The following is a 22,612-nucleotide window of genomic DNA, read 5'->3' as shown; positions in this document are numbered from 1 at the left end:
AAGCGAAAGGTCCCAAGTTCAATCCCTGCTACCAAAAAAAAAAAAAAAAAAAAAAAAAAAGTATGTTCATTGGTATAACTTACATTTCCAACATTCTGAATGAAAAATTATTAGTGAGAAAACTGGTGTTTGACAGAGTAAAGCAGTCTCTGCCCTAGAATTTATTGGATCCTCTCGAGTTCAAAATGTCCACCGGCACACAGCGTCTCATTGCATTCTCAAAATAACCCCAACAGGTGTTATCATCAGGTTCTTTTCACAGAATGAGAAACAAGTTCAGAAGAGTGAAGCCAAAATCTAGAATTGACTCATACCTAGGGCTACGTTCACTTCGTGCCTGTGAGAAGGTTCTTGAGACACTGTCTTGCTCCCTACTCTCACGCGTGTCACACTTCCCCTGGTTAGGTGTCATAGGCCAATTACCCTCCAAAGGGTACTGGGGTGCTCCAGTCCAGGAAAGATGCTGTCCCTTACCTAAGGCCACTTATTCATCAAGACCCAACAGTGGCTGCTTCTGCTGCTACCCCATCAGGAAGGCCTGCAGATGCCTGGGGACAGCTGATTCAAACAGCTCCACTGTGCTCAATAAATACTCATTGAAAGAATGAATGAGCCAGAGTTGGCTGTAGGCTGTTCAGTTGCTAATGTCCAGAGGAATGGGCCCTTTCTAAGCTCTCTCCAGCTAGGACAGTTTATGATTTGATCTATTTGAATTTGGCTCTTTGAAAGACATGTGCACTAGACTGACCCAAAGATGTAACCGGGGTTGGGAGTATGGTGGGGACAAAAACTAAAGAAAATATCTCAACAGTGGTTTCAGATTTTTTGATATGTTTCTCTTGAGAAGCTTTAAATGCTGAAGTCAAGAAAATGTAATATAACCAAAAAATTCCTTCAAGAGGAAAGTTCATGTCTAAATAATGAAATTGCATTACTTTGTCTGAAACCAACATAGTTTTGTCTCATTAAGAAGATGGATGTTATGTGTGTGCTCCTTAACATTGTTTTGGTGTTGTTTTTTTTTAACTAAGTTAAGCAACTATTTTATGCTGGCTAAAGTTTAGTAAAAATATACAAATCTGATTCTTAATAAATCATACACATTAAAGGAATCCATTTAAATGCAAATTAGGAAAATAAATAGAAAATCTTTTTGTATTTCTTTTAAAGATGTGGATAGCAAAAAAAATTATTCTGCTCTTTAAAAAGTATAAACTAATTCACAGAGCAAAGATATTAAGTAAAGACCTTGTATTTATTTATTTCATTTGCCAAATTTAGTAACAGCATCTGATTAAGTTTTTAACTTGGAAACCACTTTACTATTATTAGTATTTTATACTCTTTAGTTGTAGATTACATTGACAATAAAGATGTTCACATTCAGCTTTGATGAGCTGTGAGAGGATGAAGAAAACCAGTGGATTTCCTTTGCCTAACTCTGCACAATCCCATATCAGTAGTCTGTATCCTGTTTGTCCCCTGCAGTGACCCATCTATAAAACCTCATGCCCTGGACAGCACTGACACTGGCCCTGCAGGTGAAACTTGCCATGTCTGGGAAACAAGGTATCCACTCAGTTCTGCAATAAAATGTATGCATAGTAATGTACAAAGAATAGAGAACTCAAATCAGTACAGTCTGTAGCATATATTTTGACAAGTTTCTCATTGGTCCAAACCTCAGTTCCCTCTTTGTAAAATGGGGCTAACAATTTATACTATTTAGATCTTAGGGTGTCAGGGAGATTCAAATAAAGTAATGGATAGGGAAATGTGTTAAATGCTACCTACATGATGGGTTTTTAAATCCATATTACAAATATATTCTATTGCATATATTGCCCCAATGTTTTCATTTAGAGCACAAAATGGATTAAAGGTCCGGATTTAAAGTAGTAGGAAGTTCACAATGCAAATTCACCATGGGCTAATGGGAATTACATCTACAGCTTGTGTACATAAATGTCCACAGCCCACACAGGGCAACCACACACACAGCCCAGAAGCACCATCCACTCCACACTCAGGGACCCCTGGATGTCTTGCCCCACACACAAGCTGGTACACTTAGGTTCTGCCAGAGGGTTCTGGAGTCATTTTGCTGTTTCTGGGTGGCCCGACCAAGAAACAAAGACATTAAGTAAAGACCTCATGCCTCATAATATCTCACTGCCTTGTGCTTTACTTCTAAACTCTCTCTTCCCCAGCCTTTTTGCCTCACTCTTAATATTTTGCTATGAAAGATCCAGTCCCTTTAGCTCTTAACAGTTTTTCACTCAGGGGAGACGCCTATTAAAATACAATTTTTTTGTAGTCCCTCCTGGAGTTTAGTTTATTCTGAACATAGAAACACTGAAGTAAGCCCTTTATGAGCATGACCCAGGAATAAAATCCTAAAATGAAATGACACAGAGGATCTGAAAAAGGAGAATCTATAAAAATAGAAGCAGGCGAGACCCAAAAGCACATTTCCCCAACTTCATAATTCTGCTTTCACGGGAACTCTGATTGACCTCAGAGCATATATTTTTATGCAAACAGAGAAACACAGAGACCTTATGTTTGTTTTCTTGCCCAAGAACATTAAAATCTTTCAACCCTGGCTTTCTGTTATCCATTCTCTTAGGATTGAACTTTCCTGCTTTTCTAAAATGAAGCAAAAAAAAAAAAAATAAAAAAAAAAAAAAAAAAAAAAAAAAAAAAAAAAAAAAAAGGACCCCAAAATATGTACCTTTTTTCCAGGTTCCCAGAATTCACTGTAGGGAATTAACACCCCATCTCCTCAGTATCTTGCAAGCCTTGCAGGCTATGAGGAATTGCAGGTTCTAGAGAGATTATCATTACGCTGATATCTATGGACAGAGAGGTAAATGGAACATGGGCCTTTAGGCTGTAGGTGTAATAAATACCTACTGAAAGTGAGATGGTGCTCTGGGCTCTACTTGTTTTCCTTTCTGCTTTTGGGAGTCACATAGCATATTTTTATATACTGTATTAAAAAAGAAGCTGTTTGTTGTCATAAATCCAGCCTGCTCCATGGAGGACACTTCAGCTTGGTCACCTGGGGAACATCATCACTATATTCTCAGTCATCAGCCAGGATGCCAAAACTTCACCAACCACGTGGTGTCTCTGATCTGCAGACCTGCTGTCAATTCCATAACACATTTCTTTCACCTTCTATACCCACATTCTTTAAATTTAAACTCCAGGTCCAACAACCTTATATATTGCTCATAGTCTAGAACAGTCCCTATTTCCCCGCAACACAGCCAAATGTTCCATTGTGAGCAAAGAACTGTCAACACTCTTTCCCCTTCTGCATGTTAATCTGACCTTCATTTAACATCCAAGTGCCATTCTCATGATAACAGATAAAGGTGGTATGTGCCAACATGTTACTAAATCATAATTGAAGGGCAAAAACACCCTTCCTGGAAAATTGTATCTGGACTGGGAAGAACTAAAAATACTTGATAGGGAAACCATTCCCTGGGCTTCTGGAGTGTGGCGACTTTTGTAACTAGCAGGTCCTTGACAGAAATCCAGAAAGTTGTGGCAATGAAGACGTTGTCACTTTTTACCTGCACTGAACTTCTGGATTGGACTGCTGCAGGCAATTCTCTACTGCATGTTAGAGTTCCCAGCACAAACTGTTCTCAGCATATCAGTGCCAAAGGCAGCCTATGGTAGACTTGGAAGTTTGACAGTAGTAGAGACTAGGAAGACCCCTGTTACATTTGGACCCTATTTTCACAGCCAAATTATATTGACATCAGTACAGCATTCTCTCTCTGTCTTCCCTTTCTCCATTCTCCTTTCTCATTTACAATTTCACTCCAAGACAGCAACAAAAATGGTAACAACAATCACCGCAGGTAATATTTGTTAAATGTTCACTAGGAGTCAGACAATGTTCTAAGCACAATATATATATTAACTCACTTAATCCTCTTAATAAGCTCACGGTTATCTCCTCAATATTAACTCTATTATCATCACTTCCATTTTATAGAATAGAAAACTAACACTCAGACAGGTTAATTAACTTGCCCAGAGGCACACAGCTAATAAGACGCCAAGCTGATATTCAAACCTAGCCAGTCTAGTTCCAGATCCAGATACTCTTAACTTTTGTGCTCCAGTGAACTTGGAGCATCACTGTCTCTCCCTGTCATCATCAACCTTTCAGAAGTGTGATGTGCACCTGCTGCCCTTGTTTCTCCCCCATAAACTTCCACCTCCAGTATTCAATATGATCTGCTTTACATCTTTCTTGAATTTGGACCCACATTGAAATCCAGCCACCTCCTAGTTCCTGAGTTCTTTCTGCCATCAGTCTGCTCTCCCCCAGAGTGAAATGCTATCTTTTCCAACACTCCACCCTGGCTGAGCCTCTGAGCTAGGTCATCTTCAGTGGCAGCAATTTGTCTGCAGACAGGATGAGCTTTTCCTTGCTTTTGACCATCTCTATCCAATAGCAAATTCTCTCAGGGGAACCAGAGCTTTTATATATTTGAAACATCTTCCTTGATACCTTGTGTCTCATCTCAGCAGAGCAAAAACTGTAGGAACATCCTAATTCAGAAAACTCACCAATCCTCCACCCTGCAATGACTGGTCTAGATTCACATCTCACTTCCCTGGCTTCCCCTTCATGGCATTTTTTTGTGTCTTTCATACCCTACTATAACTTTCTAACAAATGGACCTCAGGCTTCTGTCCTTCCTTCATCAGAACCTGTCCATGTGAAAAGGCATACAGGATCAATACTTCTACAACACTAATGGTATTTCCCATTTGATGTGCCCAAACCCTGTGCCAAGCACCACCATTGCTTAATATCACACAGTTCTTATAACACAATGATGTTAATTCCATTTTTATCATGGTAAAAATGTAATACACCTGGCCACCTGTATTCAAAGGTTTTGAATTCAAGGATTTGACAAATGTAAACTGAAAAAAAATTTAAACTATGCCTAAACTGATCATGTGCAGACTTTTTCATCATTATTCTCAAAACAATACCTTAAAATGATTGTTTACATAGAATTTATATTGTATTAGGTATCAGAAGTAATCTAGAAATGAATCAAAGCACCCAGGAGGATCTCTATAGGTTGTATACAGATACTCTGTCATTTTCTACAAGGGATTTGAGCATCCTCAGATTGCGGTGCCTTCAGGGGTTCCTGAAATCAATCTGCCATGGACACACAGGAATGAATGTAGTAAGAGGTGAGGCTAAGATCACACAGCTTGTAAGCAATGAAGATAAATTTAGAATGTGAAGTCTGTTTGAACCCGTAACTCATACCATTTCCTGTTTCAGGGTGCCTTCTAACCACAACTTCTCAGATAGTTGACAAGAATATATGTGTGCCATGCTCAACACAGTAAATTTTACATATGATCTCTAGCCTCTAATAGCCCTAAGAGGAGATAGAAGATATCATCACCAATTTTTTTCTAGTGAAAAACTAGATTCAGTGAGATTAAGTGACTTAATCAAAGTAACTCAGTCAGGGTGGCACACTGAAGACTCAAATCAAGGTTTGCATGACCCCATACTTTAAAGCCACTATTAAATTGTGTCCCAAATATACATTGAAATCTCAGGCTTTCCAGTCACAGACTGCCTGGAGATTCCTTATCAACTCATATGCATGCAGACTGCACATGGATGTCTTAATGTTCCACCAACATCTTAACATTTCATGTCTTTTCTATTCAAAATATGACCTTCTGACCTCCTCTATCTTCATCCCATCACTCAGAACCCATCTTCTTTCCTTAAAGAAATAACTCTGGATTATGTCCTTTACCTCCCAATGTTGCTGCTGCTTATGTCTCAGCCCCTTCTATCTAGATTACTGCAATTACTTCCCTACTGGTCTCCCTGATTCCATTCTGTCCCAGGCATTACTACAGCCCCAGAGAAAAGGATAGAGAAAATAAGACATGATAGGCCCTAGAAAGTTCCTTAAAAAAACACATAGAATGGGACATTGGCTTGCCAACAATTTCACCCCAGATGATTTGTTCAAATTAATCATGTTAATTTGGTTTCCCTTGTAATTTGGTTCAAGAATGGGCAGGTCTCAGCCAGAATGAGCCAATGAAATTAAGGAGAGATTTGCTTGGGGCTTCTGGAAAGAGGCCAGTGTCTATCACTCTGTCTTTTTCTCCTTTCCTCCCTTTCTCCATCTCCCACACTTCCCTCACTGGGTAAAACAATGAAGCCTGTTGTTCTGTTATTGCTGGATGCTGTCTTGTAACCATTAAGGAAACCTTGGAACAAAACTCTCAGCAGAACAATGATATAGAAAGATCCTGGGTTCCTGGTGATTGGCTTTCACTGAATGAATCAATCTTGAATCTCACATTGTCTCTGAATGTATGCTTTAAATTGTGAAATAATATATTTCCTTGACATTTAAGCCAGCCTCCTTCCAGTTTTCTGTTTTTTGCAGACTAAAGCATCCTCACAATAATAGCCATGTACTCACGATGATTAGTATAATTCATTCACTTGTCGATCACTGATAGTACTCGAAACTCTGGAATACAGGCTGGTGATAAAAGATCAAGGTCACATATTAGCAGGGAGATAAACCTCCTTATATGCTGTTAATTTTAACAGGATATAATGAAAATTACAGTTAGAGGTGTACATATGGGCTGACAGCAGAGGAGTCTTTGGTCCAATTTGGCAGAGGTGGGGATAGGGAAAAACACAGATGGCTTCCAGGAGGTGGCAATATCTAAACAACACTTGAGAGACAACAGGATCCAGTCCTAAGATGTGTTTAGAAAGAGCATCTTAATGAAAGAAAGTCACCTGAGCAAGGGCTGGGGGGCATAAAACAACAGAATGAAGAGATTATAAGAGATAAGAAAGAGTCTGGTCATAAAGGGGAGAAGGATAAAAGGCCAGGAATGGGGTATCTATCCAGGTGCAACAGGGAAACCCTGAAGAGCAGGATATGGTTAGATTTGTGCGTAACTCTGAACTGGGTGTCTACACACTTCTCATTGCAAAGAGGAGTCCAAACCAGCCCTGCTCACAAAACAAAATAACTAGCACATTGCAGACTTCCCACCCACTGACAATCTCTGCTCACACTTCCCCCTATTTTTCCCCTCACCCTCTACTTCTTAATGAACCCTGCAATGTCTGGGGCAAAGAAGATAACACTGATAAACTATGAAAGGCATGAGCACAGTGTGTGATGTATAGCAGATACAGAATGCATGGTTTTCCTTCCCACTCCCTGGGTTCAGACAGGATAAATGGGCAGTCACAAAAAGTAGTTGCTTTCTGATTGGAGAAACCCAGGCTGCAAAACTTCATGCTAAAATCACATCCTGTTCTTGAAAGATGAGCCACAGCCCAGCTCTGCCTGGAGAAGCATGTGCGTCTGCTAAGCCTTAAAAGGCCTCTCGCCTCTCTCCTGCCTCTCTCGTGCTAAGGGATGTGATGAAAAGTCTCATCAAGTCCATTACTAATATAAATATTTTCATGCCTAAACTAAGGGGTTTTTTGTTTTCTGCATTTTTTCCAGTCTGTTTCTTTGGATGAACTGAGTTCCCCCTACAGCACTGGCAAAATCTGCACAAACCTTCTGTGGAAGGAATGGTCATCCAAGAGCCAGCAAGTCAAGCAGACAAGAAGCAGGACCAACTGAGCCAGGAGTCAACCTAGTGCAGCCCCAGGGTACTGACTCCCAGTGACCAAATTCCTTCCATTTAAACCACAAATGCTGATAAAATATTTTCAGGAACAGAGAGAGAATGTACTTCACTCACTTCCCAAAATGTAGAATTGAAGTGGTCAAATCTTATTTAATCTAAACTGAAAAAATAGTGCCCAACTTTATCCCAGAGCTAAACTTAGGCATTCACTGAGCTCTGGCTCCTGGCAGATTAATTTAGATGAACTAGTGGTTGTTCCTGGCATACAGGATATACTCAATAAACCAGGAACTATTATTGTTACTGCAAAAACAGTGTCAGTTGGATGTCCTCATCCAGTCCTCCTACACATTCTAAAATGGGCTGTGCCAATCACTTGCACATCTGGGAAAAAGACTCCACAGGGGCCAAGAAAGAAGCAGCTCTCCCTTCGAGGACCCCACTGAGGGTGGGAGGCATGAGGAGAAGGGCATGCTATGCTGGAGGGGTCTGTGCTAGATGGGCTTGACCTTGAAGAGCTGAGGAAGAGTCAAGTCCCGCCCCCTATTCTCTCTCCTCTCTTCCAGCAGTGGCTCAGTCATGTGGTGGAGTGGAGTGGGGGTGGGGGTGAGAAGCCAGGTTCAGGCACATCCATGTGGAGACTCTTGGTCTTGTTTCTGGTTTCTAGATGCTGCCTGGCAAAGTATACCATGCAGAGAGACGTGCTGAATGAAGAGGCCAATAACTTCTGACAGCTATCTATTCTTTTTAGTCTTACTCATTGCACTAAGGTAAATTCCTGTGTTTAGATAGTGCCTGTTGTCCTAAGGGCAGGACAGACATGTAGCAAAACAACCCTATAACACAGGGTAATGCTTTTATTTAGTAAACTTAATCATCATTTTTCTTACTTTTCTGTACCTTAGAAGAAATTACATTTTGATTTTCAATTGGTTATTCGGTTTTCTTCCAAAGTGTTTTAGGAACTTGGTTCTACTCCTGTACTGCCCCATTACCCTAACACAAAGGCCTTGTTACCTTAGCCTTCCTTCATGCCTGATATCTTGTTGGTCACTTTGTTTCTTTTCTTTGAAATGTCTCCAGGGTTTGTCCTTCCCTTTTGTACTCCCACTATTACCTTCTCGGTTTCCACTTGGATCCATATGGAAGGACCAGCACTGGTTTCTTGCCTACAAACATCCTTTGCAAAATGAAACTTGCTAAAACCGCAGTTTTGAATGGTGAGGGCTTTGCAGAAGCATCCCCTGAACCACTCGGCAGTAGGTGGTGCTCTTGTGCCAGCTCATCGTGAGTGCTCACAAAGTTTGGTTCCATCAGGCAGCCCAGACAGGATACACTGTGCCTTGGTCCCATGCAATCTTTACTTGACTTGGAGATGGATGTGACAAGCCAACAAGAAAGGGCTGGATAAGGGTTGCAGGGAGATGCCCAGAGGTAAGAAAGAGCACCTTTAACAGGGAAGAATGGGGGAGAGCAGCATTGGAGCTGGACTTGCAACTGGGGGAGGGTTTCACTGGGCAGAGACAGTGGAATGGGCTGACACCAACAAGGCTATAAAGAGGTAGAAGAAAGTAGAGTCCAGAAGAGGAGGTATCCAGTGATAGGAACTGAATGCTCAAGTCTGGTCTGGTCTCACTTCTCTGTGGAGACCTTTCTGATTTGTGTCTCTTTTTGACACCTCAGGACAAAGCTATCCAGGGAAATCTCTGCAGGCAGTTTAAGCTCCCTGAGTGGGATCACCTAGTCCATCTGATCTGTGTGAATGAAGCCAAATGCCTTTTTGTTCTCTATACGAGGAAAGGGCATGTCTTCTCTCAACACACACAGTTAGCAGGATGTTTCTCTTCCAGAAAAGGCATACTGAAGAAGAGCTAACAATGAGCAAAGAAGCAAGATAGTGGGATTTCTCTGGGAATGTGCAATGGGAGTATGGGGTAAGAGGTGCCCTTGGATTCCAGAGAGGCAGCTCTCCTCTATGAAATTAATATGACTCTGCATGCCTTCCTACAGGTTTTCTGACTCTTTCTACTGTATGACCACGAGGCCTTTCCTGTGGTAAGATTTAGGAAGACCCATGGGACCCAGCGATGGGATCAGAACAACAGACATCCTTGAGTTGGGCTTTCCCCTGGGGAATGGAGATTACCACTGACCTAGGCACCAGAAACCTGTTAATCCAAAAGATGCATCTGGAAACACCTTGCCAGATTTACATGTGAGAAGCAGCCTCTTGCTCTTGTATTTACATACAAGACTATTTGAGTGAGAGGCCATCATTCTCTAGGTGGGATATTCTTGGGGTTCCTGACTAATTTAGCCACACAAAGCAAATACACCAACACACACAAACACACACACACACACACACACACACACACACACACACACACACACACACACACACACACACACACACACACACACACACACACACACACACACACACACACACACACACACTCTTTTTTTCTAATGTGTGCAAGTGGACCAAGAGCTGCAGATCCCATTTAATCAAAGCTGAAAAAATAGTGCCCAACTTTATCCCAAAGCTAAATTTATACATCTACTGATGTCTCTCATTTGAAAAACTGATCCCAGGAAAGCCATGTTAAGGACCCTACATCAGTGGAAATAGGCCAAAAAAAACTCATGAGTCTTCACCTGGAGCCGAGAAGATAGGGAAAGACCATCCTCAAGTCATTGATGAACTGCCCTATAGGGGAATGGTTTTAGAGCACACCAGTAGCAAACCTGGCAGAATTAGAAAGTGAAAGTTAGAGGAAGGCATATGCTGGCCTAGTGGAAGAGGCCTTTCTAACAACTGGGATTGTGAGACAGTGACATAGGCTGCCTTCAAAAGCCACAGCACTCTCAAGCCTGGGAATTCTTAGCACAGTGTGGTAGAAAGCAGGTCAGTCACGCATACTGGAAAGGAGTTCTACCCTGGGTTAAGGGACTGTTCTCTCAGAACCTCTAAGATTCTGAGATGTTCCTGGCAGAGTCTAAATGGTCATAAAAATCATTTTTCTAGTGGTCCCCTTGTTATGTGATGGACTGATGATCTGTTTGTGCTCTGACTCCTGGTGTCCAGTAGAGCATGGACATCACCTTCTTTCATTACTCCCCATGGAGCCTGAGCTCCAGTCCCAATGGACAATGGATGAGCCCAGAACACAGCTTACACTTTGAAAAGTAGTGCCTCTGCTTACACTCTCCTCTCCCCCTTACCCAAATCTGGCTAAATGTTTCCCCATCTATATATCCATAGAAGTTACAGGTATCTTTGTGAACTTACCCAATCAATGGCAATTTGCTTCCCAGGACCTTCTGTTTCAACATCATGAAGCCTGGCTCTAGTTTATCTTCCAATTGCCCATCCCTACCCCAGACTTGGCACTCATATGTGCGAGCCCACCATGGCTCTCTGGCATTTGACATTTGAAAGGAAACTTCTTCCTCTACAATGAAGGCATTGATACAAGCTGTGTAGCATTTGTTACCTTTCAAGGACTCTGTTTGTTAAGCTTATTTGTTCTTTGACCCTGCCATGGGAGGAATTCAAAGAGATAGCCAAAGATTTGGTGTTATCTGTAGAAATCAGGAATTCCTGTTTTTGCATAAGAAATGATGGAGATGATTGCTTGATGCTTCCTGTTAATGTGCCTTTAAGGAAAGGTGTTTCTGTAGAAATAAACCAGACTTCTCTTGGTCTCCACTCAGGTGTGAGTGTTCTTTCCTTTCTCGATCCTCACTCCCCAACTCAGGTACGTTCGTTCATGTTGTGACGGCTGGGCCGCCACACTCATACAATTGGCTAATCTTCAGCAACAGTGTTCTAAGAGCCTGCCACATCCTAGACAATCTTCTGTCCCCTTTCCTGCCACCAGCAGCAGACACTGTGGCTAATACCCATTGACCATCTCCTTGTCAAGATCCCTTTCTAGTTTCTCTAGTCACATGGTCTCTACTCTGACATCATTCTCTGCTGTCACATGTTCCACTGTCAGCTCTGGAATTCTTGTTGTGGATGAGGTTCTCGCCCTACCTCCTTATGCCCCATAAGAAAGCATTCCCAGGCATCTGGAGCTCTCATGTGCATGAACCAGCTCGAGTCTGTCTTTAAAACCTTCTAGGTTCTAGGCATCCTAGGTAATTATATATATTTTTTCTTTTCTGTTTTTCCTTTCTTTCTTTCTTTCTTTCTTTTTCTACTTCCTTGACTGGGGCATAGCTGACATACTTTGTTTTTACTTGGACTATCTCATGCTCTCTTTCCTATACGCAGCCCAGTAAGCAACAGAGACCTTAATAACTTACCCAGATTCCAACCACTGGAGTAGTTGTTGTTTCTAAGCTATCTCTTTCTTGCAAGGTATTATGAACTGCATCAGTGTCCCTGCACTATCCACCATCCAACACCTGCAGTAAGAGGAGAGGACATGGCACCAGCACCTAGGAGAGGACTTGGCACAGAACAAACAGTGTCTGTTTACAAAAGGGTCACTCAGTGAACACTTCTCAGTTATTGCTCTATCTCACACACACACACACTGATCAGATTTTGTTTTATAGCTGCATAAGGAGGCTCTGTGCATATAGCAAAACAGGTCTCAGTACCCTTCAGCCTCGCAAGAGAATTGTGGGAGAGAGCTGAGCCTCCCAGTCCAGAGCGTCCCTCCCTTCCTTCTTCACTGTTCTCCACACCCACACTGCTCAGGCAGGCTACTCATCTCAGGATACAAATGGGACCGAAATGCAGGCAAGGGAAGAACAGAAAGGGAGAAAGGATGTAAGAAGGAGCAAAACAGCTCTGGGGAAAACACACATATACAGCCTGCAGAACATTGTGAACTGGATTATTTTTGGAATCTGATGTTTCTAATGTTCAAGGAGAGGAAATGAGCAAAAGTAAGTAGAGATTCCCAGGACCAGCAGGCTGGAAATAATTCAGGACACTGTGTTCTATGTCAAGGGGGAGGGGTAGAGATATACTTCCTTACCCAGAGCCCAGTCAACAAGAGGTGGAGGGGTTCAGTAACTTGGGCCTCTGTAAGAGGGGAGAGGCCAGCAACAAGAGGGCACTGGAGCCTTTCTCTAAAAAAAGCAGGAAATTACAAACCACCCAGTAAAGACCCTGCCCTTCTGACCTCTCTGAAAGTTGCAGCTCTTTGAAGCCTCCCTCCAAACACAAAAGACTCCGGCAACTGAATCACACTGAGCCTTAGGATGCCCCTCTGGAGGCCTGCCCAGTGCTCGACCTTCCTTACAGTAGAGATGAGGACACAAGTCAGGTGGCCCCATCCTCTATTATACCCCCAGGATCTCTGGGTCTCTGGTATTCTGTTGTCTCTCCTGCATGGCAAGGGGCTTACCAAAGACAAGCTGTGCATGAGTGGGTATGAGTATGGGTTTCTGGTGTGTCCACGCACATGTGCACATGTGTGTGCTGGGAAAAGAAGAAAAGGCAGAGCACCAGCTTCAAGCAAAGGGCCTACCTGGTGGTACTGCCTGCCTGACTATCCCAGGCAAACCTCTCAACCTCACCAAATCTCAGCCTTCCATCTGCAAAATGATGCTCACAGTCACACCTAATTGGCCTGCTACATAAGGTAAATGATGAACTACTGACTGAATAGCTTTGGCTGGGCCTCTGCTCTGGGTCAAAGTTTTCTATGTAAAAGGAAGGGCTGGACCACAAAATTCTAAGGTCATGGGGGTGAGAACACTTAGGAAACTGACATTCCAAAATGTATTATGTATTGTAATTACTACAAAGGCACTCCATTTTGACAAATGACCGTGGAGTCATGCTTGCTGCTGGCTATGGGATTTAGAAAGTAGAGGTGTGGGTAAGAGTCAGTGGGCCAGCAGCCAATGTGGAAGGAGATACAGTGACATTTCTCAACAACTGGCCTCATTGGTTCTGGTTAGTCCAAGCAAGATTCCTGTTTTGGGCTCTGGGAGTTAATAGAACTGTTTATATCTTGGAGAGAGGAAAGGAAACAGTAGTAGATACTATGCCCAGTGACTGGGCATCTTTGGGATATCCTGAAATCCTAACATGGCTAACAGGACATACGCACTTCAAAAGCACATAGCTCTTAGCACAGTGGCCCGCTGATTAGCATGAGATCCTTTACCCAGTGGTACCCTGTACTTATTTTTCCATGGTGATTTACATGAAGCAATGTTATTTTGTTTGCACAGACTTCCAAGAATTGAAAAATCATACCTGTTTGCTTTAGATGGATTATAGGAAGTATTTCTAGCCCCAAGTTTGCAAAGTAGTTAAGGCTTAAATGTGCTTAAGTATGATGCAAAGCATGCAACAAAAGTCTCTGGTAAGAAGGTGAATGGAAAGGGATGTGGCTGCCTCAAGGACAGACACTGTTTTCAGAGAACTTTCTCTGTGGAGGTCACCCCGTGCTCTCCTCCCCCACACATACACATTGGCTGGCTCATTGGTAGGATCCTAGTTTGACCTAGTGCTACTCTCTTGTTCCTTGTGCAGGTGTTCTGCACACCCTAGTGACCTTAAGACCCCCATGAATCTACATAAAAATTTTCAGCTTCTCTCAAAAATCAATTCTTAATCTTGTTCCATTAAGGACAACTGAAATGATTTGGAACAAGTTCATTTAGGAGACAGCATCAGTAACACTATGCATGCTCTTAGCACACACCTATGACTGAAGAGTGAATGATGACTGGAATAGCACAAGGAAAAGGAAAGAAAGCGTTGGAGAGAAGGCAGCTTTGCTGGCCAGGAGCCATGCCTGATACCTCAATATCCATCATCCCATTTCATTCTCTTAATAACCCTGGGCAGCACCTTGGGTTATTTTTTAATGCAAAACAAGAACTTGAGGTTATAGTTTTATTGAGAAAAGTTTCTCTCTTTTCATAGTCTCCCAAGGTACAGTAAAAATACAGAAAATAATCTACTGTAGATATGTAGAGGATATGAAGAGTAATAAAGTAAAAAAGTATTTTAGAATTATTGAGCTACAAAGGGCTTAGATATTTGTTTAGTGTAGCAAGTCTCAAAGGAGGAGTGTCTTAGTCACTTTCTTCATTGCTGGGACAAAATACCCAACGGCCACCACTTAAAGGAGAAAGGTTTATTTGGGCCCACAGTTTGTAGAGGTTTCAGTCTATAATCAGCTAGCTGTGAGGCAGAATGGTATGGGTGAAGGGTCTGGGTGGAGGAAAGCTGCTCACCTCATGTCATCTGGAAGGCACAGAAAGGTCAAGGGGGTCCCAGAAAGGAGACCTGGGTCACCCAAGGTGACCTGACTCTTCCAACCAGATGTTCTCTCCTTACAAGAAGTTAGCTATAAGTCCCATAATCTAGTCACCTTCCAAAGGCCTGTCTATGAGCACATGAGGCCCTTGGAGGACATCTAGATATTAACCATAACGAAGAGGAATTAGGAATTGCATTGGGGATTTTATCCAACTACTCTGAAGATTTTGATAGGTTTCCAAAAGTTTATCTCTTATCCTCACCACATCTACCACCATTATCATAGGTCCCACTACTGTGACTATGGTTGCCCATTTAATTTGCTGAAAGTTGTTTTCATGAAAAGGGAGTAATGTGTGAGTGAACAGTGCAACATGGAAACAAATGAAAAGACATTGCACCAATTCAAATTCTTTTTCTTTGCTCTCTTGCTATCTTAGTCACTTTTCATGTCACTGAGACACAATACCCACTACCTACCTAAAGGAGAAGTTTATTGTGGTTCATGTTTATAGTCCATTGTCACCTGGGTCCAAAGCAGGTCAAAGTGGTAGAGGGGCATAACAGAGAAGACAGCTCATAGCATAGCAGATGGAAAGCAAACAGAGAGAGAGAGAGAGAGATGAAAGGAGCAGCTAGGGAGGGAAATAAACCCTCCCAGCCCAACTCCCTGCCAGTGACCCACCTCTTCCGACCAGACCTCACCTCCTCACAGCAAGTCAACTACAAGCCCCCATAATCCCATCATCTTCCAAAAGCCCTACTTCTGAGCTCATGAGGCTCTTGGGGATATCTAGATATAAACCATAACAGTTGGTAACATAGTTAAGGGTCAGAGGTTAAAGATGTGCCTAAAGCCTTACAACTGATAGGTGGCACTGCAGGACAAATTCTAAGCCCATTCAGTCACCATATCTTCTCCATGTTCACATGGGCAGGGCATCATAGATGTGAACAGACTTTTACCACACAATAATAAATATGCAGGAAGATATTTAAACAGTAAGTTTTCCAAGGGAGACTTTCAGAAGCGGTGTGAAAGAGTAGGCACAGGCAGCCACCAAGGCTACAATTTCCTCTGAGCAGGAAAAACAGTAAGATTCTTATTTGGGCTAGACATTTTGGCAGTAGAGGAGGTGGACACCAAAGCATTCTCTCAGGGGTAGTGGTAAAGATGTTGTCTTGGGCATTTCCCAACTATGTGTTTACATATGAAAAAACACAACATGCTGCATAAACCAATTTTTTAAAAAATGGATTCTAATACTACTAGAAGCCCAAATGGGTAGCTTTGTTTATTATTTGGGAAGATTTTCCTGGAGGAAATAGGAATATATCCTTTTTATTTTTAAGAAAAGCTTTGGGCAAGATTAAAAATTGGGTCCCAGGTACACATCAGGATAGCCTTCCTTATTCAGAAGGGAAGAAGACAAAGGATTCCCAATTAGTTAGATACAGTTATGCCTCAAGGCTTCTCCAAGCACAATCCCTTCCTTACAAAGACTGGAAGATGGAGGGCCTTCTCCAGAACAGAAGGCAGATAGCAAGAAAGTGTCAGTATTTTCTGATGCTTTTTATTGGCATCACATGTAAATAGGTGTCACAGGATCACCATGGTTGTCATCAGATGACAAGGCTGAGATTTCTGCCATGTATGAGATGTAGGCTTTTTGCCCTCTGGCGTACTATGCATCAGAAAGGGGAGTGTAGGGAGGATCCACTAAGCAGAATCCACTCTTCCCTTTTCTGAAGGCACATTTGTAGTATGTACAATGAGTCTACTTAATGATCTAAATACTACCCACAGACCCCCAAAGGAGAAGAGAAGCATCCTTACTCTTGGTAATAAAGGAGGGCAAACACTTTTTTCACTTGGAGCTGGGGGTAGAAGTGGCTGTGAAATAGAGCTGTGTGATCTATGCAGGCAATGAGAGGCTAATGCAGGCTAATGAGAACTGACCCAACTTGTGTTCTATGAACGTAGTGGATGACAAGCCCATTAGTTATAGATCAGAGGGCACTAGATTGATGCAGTAGTAGTTCACCTTCAAATATTGTTTGTTACTTGATCATCTCTGAATTACCCAGTGCAGCGCCCCCATATATTGCTTATTAAGGCTTTCCTGCTTCTCCTTAGCGATGATGATCATTCATACTGGAGAACTCTCAAACACAGGGGCTGTGCCTGGGCAGTACAAGGTGCACCACAGGCATTCAATAAATGACAGTTGGAGGAGGGGGTGAAGGGAGGGCAGGGACGAGGGGAAAAAATGAGAACCAAGACCTGTCATGTAAAGGTACAAGATCCCAATAATGAATGTAACTGTACTGTATACAGTACTAAAATGTACCATAAACTCAATAAAAAGAAAAAAAATAAAGACAATTTATGCAAAGGGAAACAAGGAACCATTTCGTGGTATGGATATGCCTATTTGGACATGGTGATGGTCCCAGGGTACATGCACATGTGCAAACTCACTAGATTGTATACTTAAATATTGTGGTTTATTAAAAATCAATTATACTTCAATAAATGTTTCATATAAATATATAAATCAGCATATATGCATCTGTCTCCATTAGTACATGGTGAGCTGCTCTGGGATAAAAACTTTCGCTTACATGTCTTTATCCAAATGCCCTGTTTAGGCTAGTGGCAGAGTCACGCAATATTCATTATTAAATGAGTAGGTGGCCTGCTTTACGACTTATGAGTAGGAGAGAGTCTCTCCTCCATAAATGTTTCATTCAGAGAGAACATAACTACATAGCTCCCCTCTACCAGCTCTAAAACAGAGAATGAACGGAGGCACTACGGGGGTCAGAGATGGTGGGGAGAGATGGCTTCCCTCCCTAAGACTGACTGGAAAAAGGGAAACACCAACTCATCACACAAGCCCTGGGGACAAACTGTCACACCTCAGAGCCAGGAAGGAGAATCTACATCCACCCCTCTTACAAAAATAAAAGCTGAGCAGCCACTAGATTCCTCTGACTGCCAAGAACTTCCCAGATGTGGAGTCAGAGGCCTCGCTGACCAGCCAGCAAGCCTCCTACCAGAAGGAGGCAGAGATGCAGCTCATTCAGTAACTATTTCCTCACTTCCTTGTCTAAATGTGCGTCTGCACACACAACCTTTAATCCAAACTGTTACCCTCCTGACCTCTTTCCCAAAACACCACATAAGTCAAAGGCTGAGGTACTTAGTTCTGTACAGATATTTTAAATAAATGTGGAATGAATTCAGGACTTTTTTTCTCCCCAGCACCACACCCAGCACATTTTCTGTGGTAGCTGGGACAAGCGTGAGCAGCATTTTCACCACTGACTCAATGTGAAAATATTCCTGAGCTACCCTCTTCCCATCATATTTCTCACTGGTTCTGCTTTATTTTAATCTGTCTCTGTCTCTCTCTTTGCCTCTCACTCTCCCTCCCTCCCTCCCCTTCTCCCCCAATACACACATGCAACACATGGGTGTGTGCACATATGCATACAAACACATTACACAGAATAGGGATTCTAAACTTAAGAGTCCATGATAGAATTCAGGAATCACATACTTAGATGAGAAAAATGCCTTCATTTTTACTGGCCCCTAGCTGAAATATAGCGTTACCTTCCATTATGAACACAGGCATCAAACTACAGTAGTGCTAACTGTGCTGCTGCCTTTGGCACCAATAGAAACATACAAATTTCCATATCACACTGCAACAATTAAGATGGATTGTAACTTAACTGGCTAAGAGCAGCTCAGGGGACGGTAAGGCACACCTCTGCGTGTGTCTGGGTGGGTCATGGCAGCATGATCTTTGGTATTATATCCAGTCTCTGGCCCCTCAAATGTGGCACCCTTCTTCTGTGCTCTGCTTCCCCACTGCTGTGAAGCAGGCAGCTTTGCTGCACTATGCCTCCCACCATAATGTTCCTGCCTTGGAGCCAGCAAGCCTCAGACTAAAGCTTCCGAAACCATCAGCCATTGGCCTTTCTTGCCTTAAGTGGCAAGTGTTGGACACTTTGTTCCAGCAAAGGGAAAGCTAACTAATACTGCATCATGTTATTTACTTGAAATAGCATTTATGTTTCTCACTATTTCAAAAGTTATGGTGATTATCAGACTTCAAGTAGTTCTTATTACTTAACTTGTTAATAAACAACTACATATATATTCCTAAGGGGTTTGTTTTTGCTTTAATAATTAAAAGTATTTCAGTAATTGCTTTATAAGGCCATGTATATTTTTAGTACATTTACAAATATTATTCTGAGGAGTCCTTAGGTTTTACTAAATCAAACAGGTCTATCATTTCTTGAGCTTTTGGCTAAGATCAAGCGCAGAGAGGTTCATGGTTCAGCAAGAATAAAAAGCCCTGCTGAAGAGTGAGCATTAGAAGGTAGAATCTGAGATTTCTCTAGACCAGGGGTGGCCATCTGGTGACGACATGAGACAGGTCCTGAGAGCAGAGGGACAGTAGAGTTACTGGAAAAGCGTTTGGGTGGGCTTTGGAGGCTAACAATAGACTGGCCATGTCTAACTCGCAGTGTAATTTTGGGCATTCCACTTCACCTCTCCAAGTTTCTATTTCCTCAACTGTAAAATAGGAATAATAGACTACAGTTCTTGGGAACATGAACTGACAGGATATATAAGTATGATAAAAAATATGGTGTGTTTAAGTTTTTAAAAAATAAATTACAGTGAAAGACACGTTGCCATTAATTCCCCACAAAATATTCCACCTTGCTTCAAACATTTATCCCATCATTCTTGCCACTTTGTAAAGCACTTCTGGAAGGGAAGTCCTCTTACATGTCTTTAGTTGTGCTGCTGTGGCTGCCTTGATGTCTTGAATTGATTCAAAACATTTACTTTTCATGGTCATTTTGGCTTTAGGGAAGAGTCAGAAGTTGCATGGTACTAGATCTAGTGAATAAACTGGATGAGGACACACCATAATGTTTTTACAAGCCTGTCTTTCCATTAGATGGCACTCAGCAGCAGCATTCACTATAGTTTATCACACCTCATAAAGACACGCACTACAAAGGACTTCCAGAACTACTTCAGAAAGTGGCAAGATTGATGGGTGAAGAGAATTCAAAATGAGGAGGAATGTTTTAAGGGGGATTAATAGCAATGTGCCCTTTAATAAAGTTTTAAAATTTAAATGTCCACTGTATTTTTCAATCATCCCTTGTATGAGTGGTAGAAATTACTGACTAGTTGAATGGAAGCTGGCTGGCTATAGAGAGGCAGCCTTCCCTAGCTTGGGACTCCAGAGACTATGGTCCACTGTTTGATTTGGTTTTGAGATGGTCATTACCTGTGTCCTATGTAGGCTTCCCCTATTGTTGAGCTTCAGAGATATTCTGAAGGGCCTCAAACTCTAAACCACACCCAGGCAGACATAAGTCTCCTACCCTTTTTCTGTCTCTGGCTCACTGAAAGAGATGCCCATGGCAGACTGGAAAGCTGACTCCCAGTGCTAGAGCAGAAGTCTCAAGTGAAAAAGAGTTCTCCAAACCTTTCCACACTGGCCTCAGAAGCCAAGCACCTGCCTCTGGCTTCATGGAGCAGCTGACCCCTGTTCTGGATTCCTATTACTTGGTGAGTAGTGCACAGATTCTATGGTCCAAAATGTTCCCTCACACACAGGCAGAGCCAGGGTCAGACCCAGGCTGCCAAGCCATGAGGCAAAGAGCCATGAGGAAGATCAGGGAAAGTCCTCTACATATCTCTTCCAAAATCTTGCTCAAGCAAAATCCAAAAGTTTTGTTGTACACAGGGATATGTATTCTTTAAAAATCTTTTTCAAAATGCATAGTGATTTTCTAGTGAATTATAAATTATAAAAGATTGGAAGGCACAGAACATTTACACAGAGAAAATCAGCCATAAATCTGGCCCCCCCAAAATAAAAACTATTAACATTTTGGTAAATATTTTTGTTGTTATACAGAAATTAGGATTGTAATTCTATAAATAGGTTTATATCTTGATTTTTATCAGACTTTTATCAGACTTTTTATCAGACTAGAGATATTTTCATTTTAAACTCTTGAAAGACACAAAAATATTATATCAGATGCTATTTGTAAAATCTACAGGTTACTGAGAGATACAGTGGCATGTCCAAGAACAGTAGTATGCATATAAATATGTCACACTTAGAAAACTGAGAGGAGAAAGCCCATTTTAATCTTCTCAAAGGGCAATAATGTTAAACTTGTCTTTTCCTCTTTTGCTTGAGAATCTGGAGAAAGTGTTTTTCTGTCCTTAGCAAAGAAACACTAGATGTCATTTTCTTTTTCACTTTCTCATATCTTACTTTTCCCTGATAAGAGAAAAGCTTTGAAATTCACTGCTTGGAAAATGGTGTCTTAGTTAGAAAGTACTCTAAAAAAATAGTTTGGCAAGGAAAACTTTAGACTTGAAACTAAAACACTGAATGTACTTAATCAGTTCTGCCATTGCAGACCTGAGATCAAAGTATCAGTTTCTCTGTGTGTAAATACAGACACTACCATCCGCCCCTCAGGGACTTAAAAATTGTGCAGATTAAATGAGATTCCACATATGAAAGTGCTTTATCAGTAGTAAAGACATTGCAGGACAACAGACACTAATTAATGTGATAGTGGCTGCAAATAGCATTGTTGTTTTTGCTACTTAGAAGACCTGAACCACACATGCAAAGGCAGTATCTAACAGTGGGTGAAAGCACGGGCCCTATAGCCAGGCTGCACTTCCTAGGTTGGTTAACCTCTCAGTTTCTTCATCTTTAAAATAGGATAAGAGTTTAACTACTTCTTAGGACTTCTGAAAAGATTAAAATGAGTTAATTTATACATGATGTTTAGAAAAGTTCCTGGCACATAATAAATACTACATCAGGACAAGCTTTAAGAACATTCAGTGACCACTGGCCAAATATACGATTGAAATGAACTCACCCCAGGCAAAAGTAATAGGCACTTTAAAAAATGTCTTCAACAAAACTTCCTCCGTGCTTAATCAGAGAACTGGATTAGCAACCCCTACTGGTTCTGCTAAAATGCTTTGACCCCACCTGCCAGCATCATGGGCTTAGCTAGTTCCCTTCCTACCTTCTCAGCATCCTGCTCAAAGAGCCGCAGTTGGAAGCACTGATCCAGCTTGAGCTTGCGCACGTGCCACATCTGGTGCAGGTGTTGCCGGGTGGAGTGTAGCTTGTCCAGGAGGCTGGTGATCTTAGGCACCAGGCTCTGGAAGTCAGCACTCCCTGGGATGCAGTTGCGCCCTGAGAAGCCATCACTGCAGCGGATGCACTGCAGGAGCCGCTGCCCTTCCCGGTCCAGCTCTTCCACAGGGGCCTTCAGCACCTTTTTCTTGAGCTGAGTGTGCTCGTCGATGAGCCGCCGAGAGCCCTCCACATCCACGGGGAACTCCTTCCGGGCCAGCATCTCCTGCAGGTCCTCAAGGCGTGAGAGCAGGTGCACTGCGCTGTTGAAGAACTCCTCCAGGGAGAGTCGCAGCTCAATCCACTCCTCGTGGTTGTAGTCCAATGAGCCATCAAACTCCTCGGTCAGCTGAGAGGGATCCACCAGCTTCGTGAGGCCCTCCACGGACACCATGCTCGTCTGGGAGGGGCAGACACAGAGTGGGAGACTCAGTGACAC

General features: G+C 42.2%; 1 protein-coding gene across 17 annotated transcripts in view; it reads right to left on the bottom strand.

Moving 5' to 3' along the window:
• Nucleotides 1-22,612, bottom strand: part of Kalrn (kalirin RhoGEF kinase) — a 584,665-nt gene that overhangs the window by 399,783 nt on the left and 162,270 nt on the right. For all 17 annotated transcript variants that reach the window (XM_010618178.2, XM_010618187.2, XM_010618192.2 and 14 more), the window contains exon 5: nucleotides 22,061-22,573. In XM_010618178.2, the coding sequence (XP_010616480.1) occupies nucleotides 22,061-22,573 (513 nt within the window). The remainder of the gene's footprint in view (nucleotides 1-22,060; nucleotides 22,574-22,612) is intronic.

This window comes from Fukomys damarensis, unplaced genomic scaffold (assembly GCF_012274545.1).
Source record: "Fukomys damarensis isolate Sample0158 unplaced genomic scaffold, DMR_v1.0_HiC HiC_scaffold_24, whole genome shotgun sequence".
Taxonomy (NCBI): Eukaryota; Metazoa; Chordata; class Mammalia; order Rodentia; family Bathyergidae; genus Fukomys; species Fukomys damarensis.
Note: the sequence above shows the minus strand (reverse complement) of the source record. Positions and strands in the feature narration are given on the sequence as shown.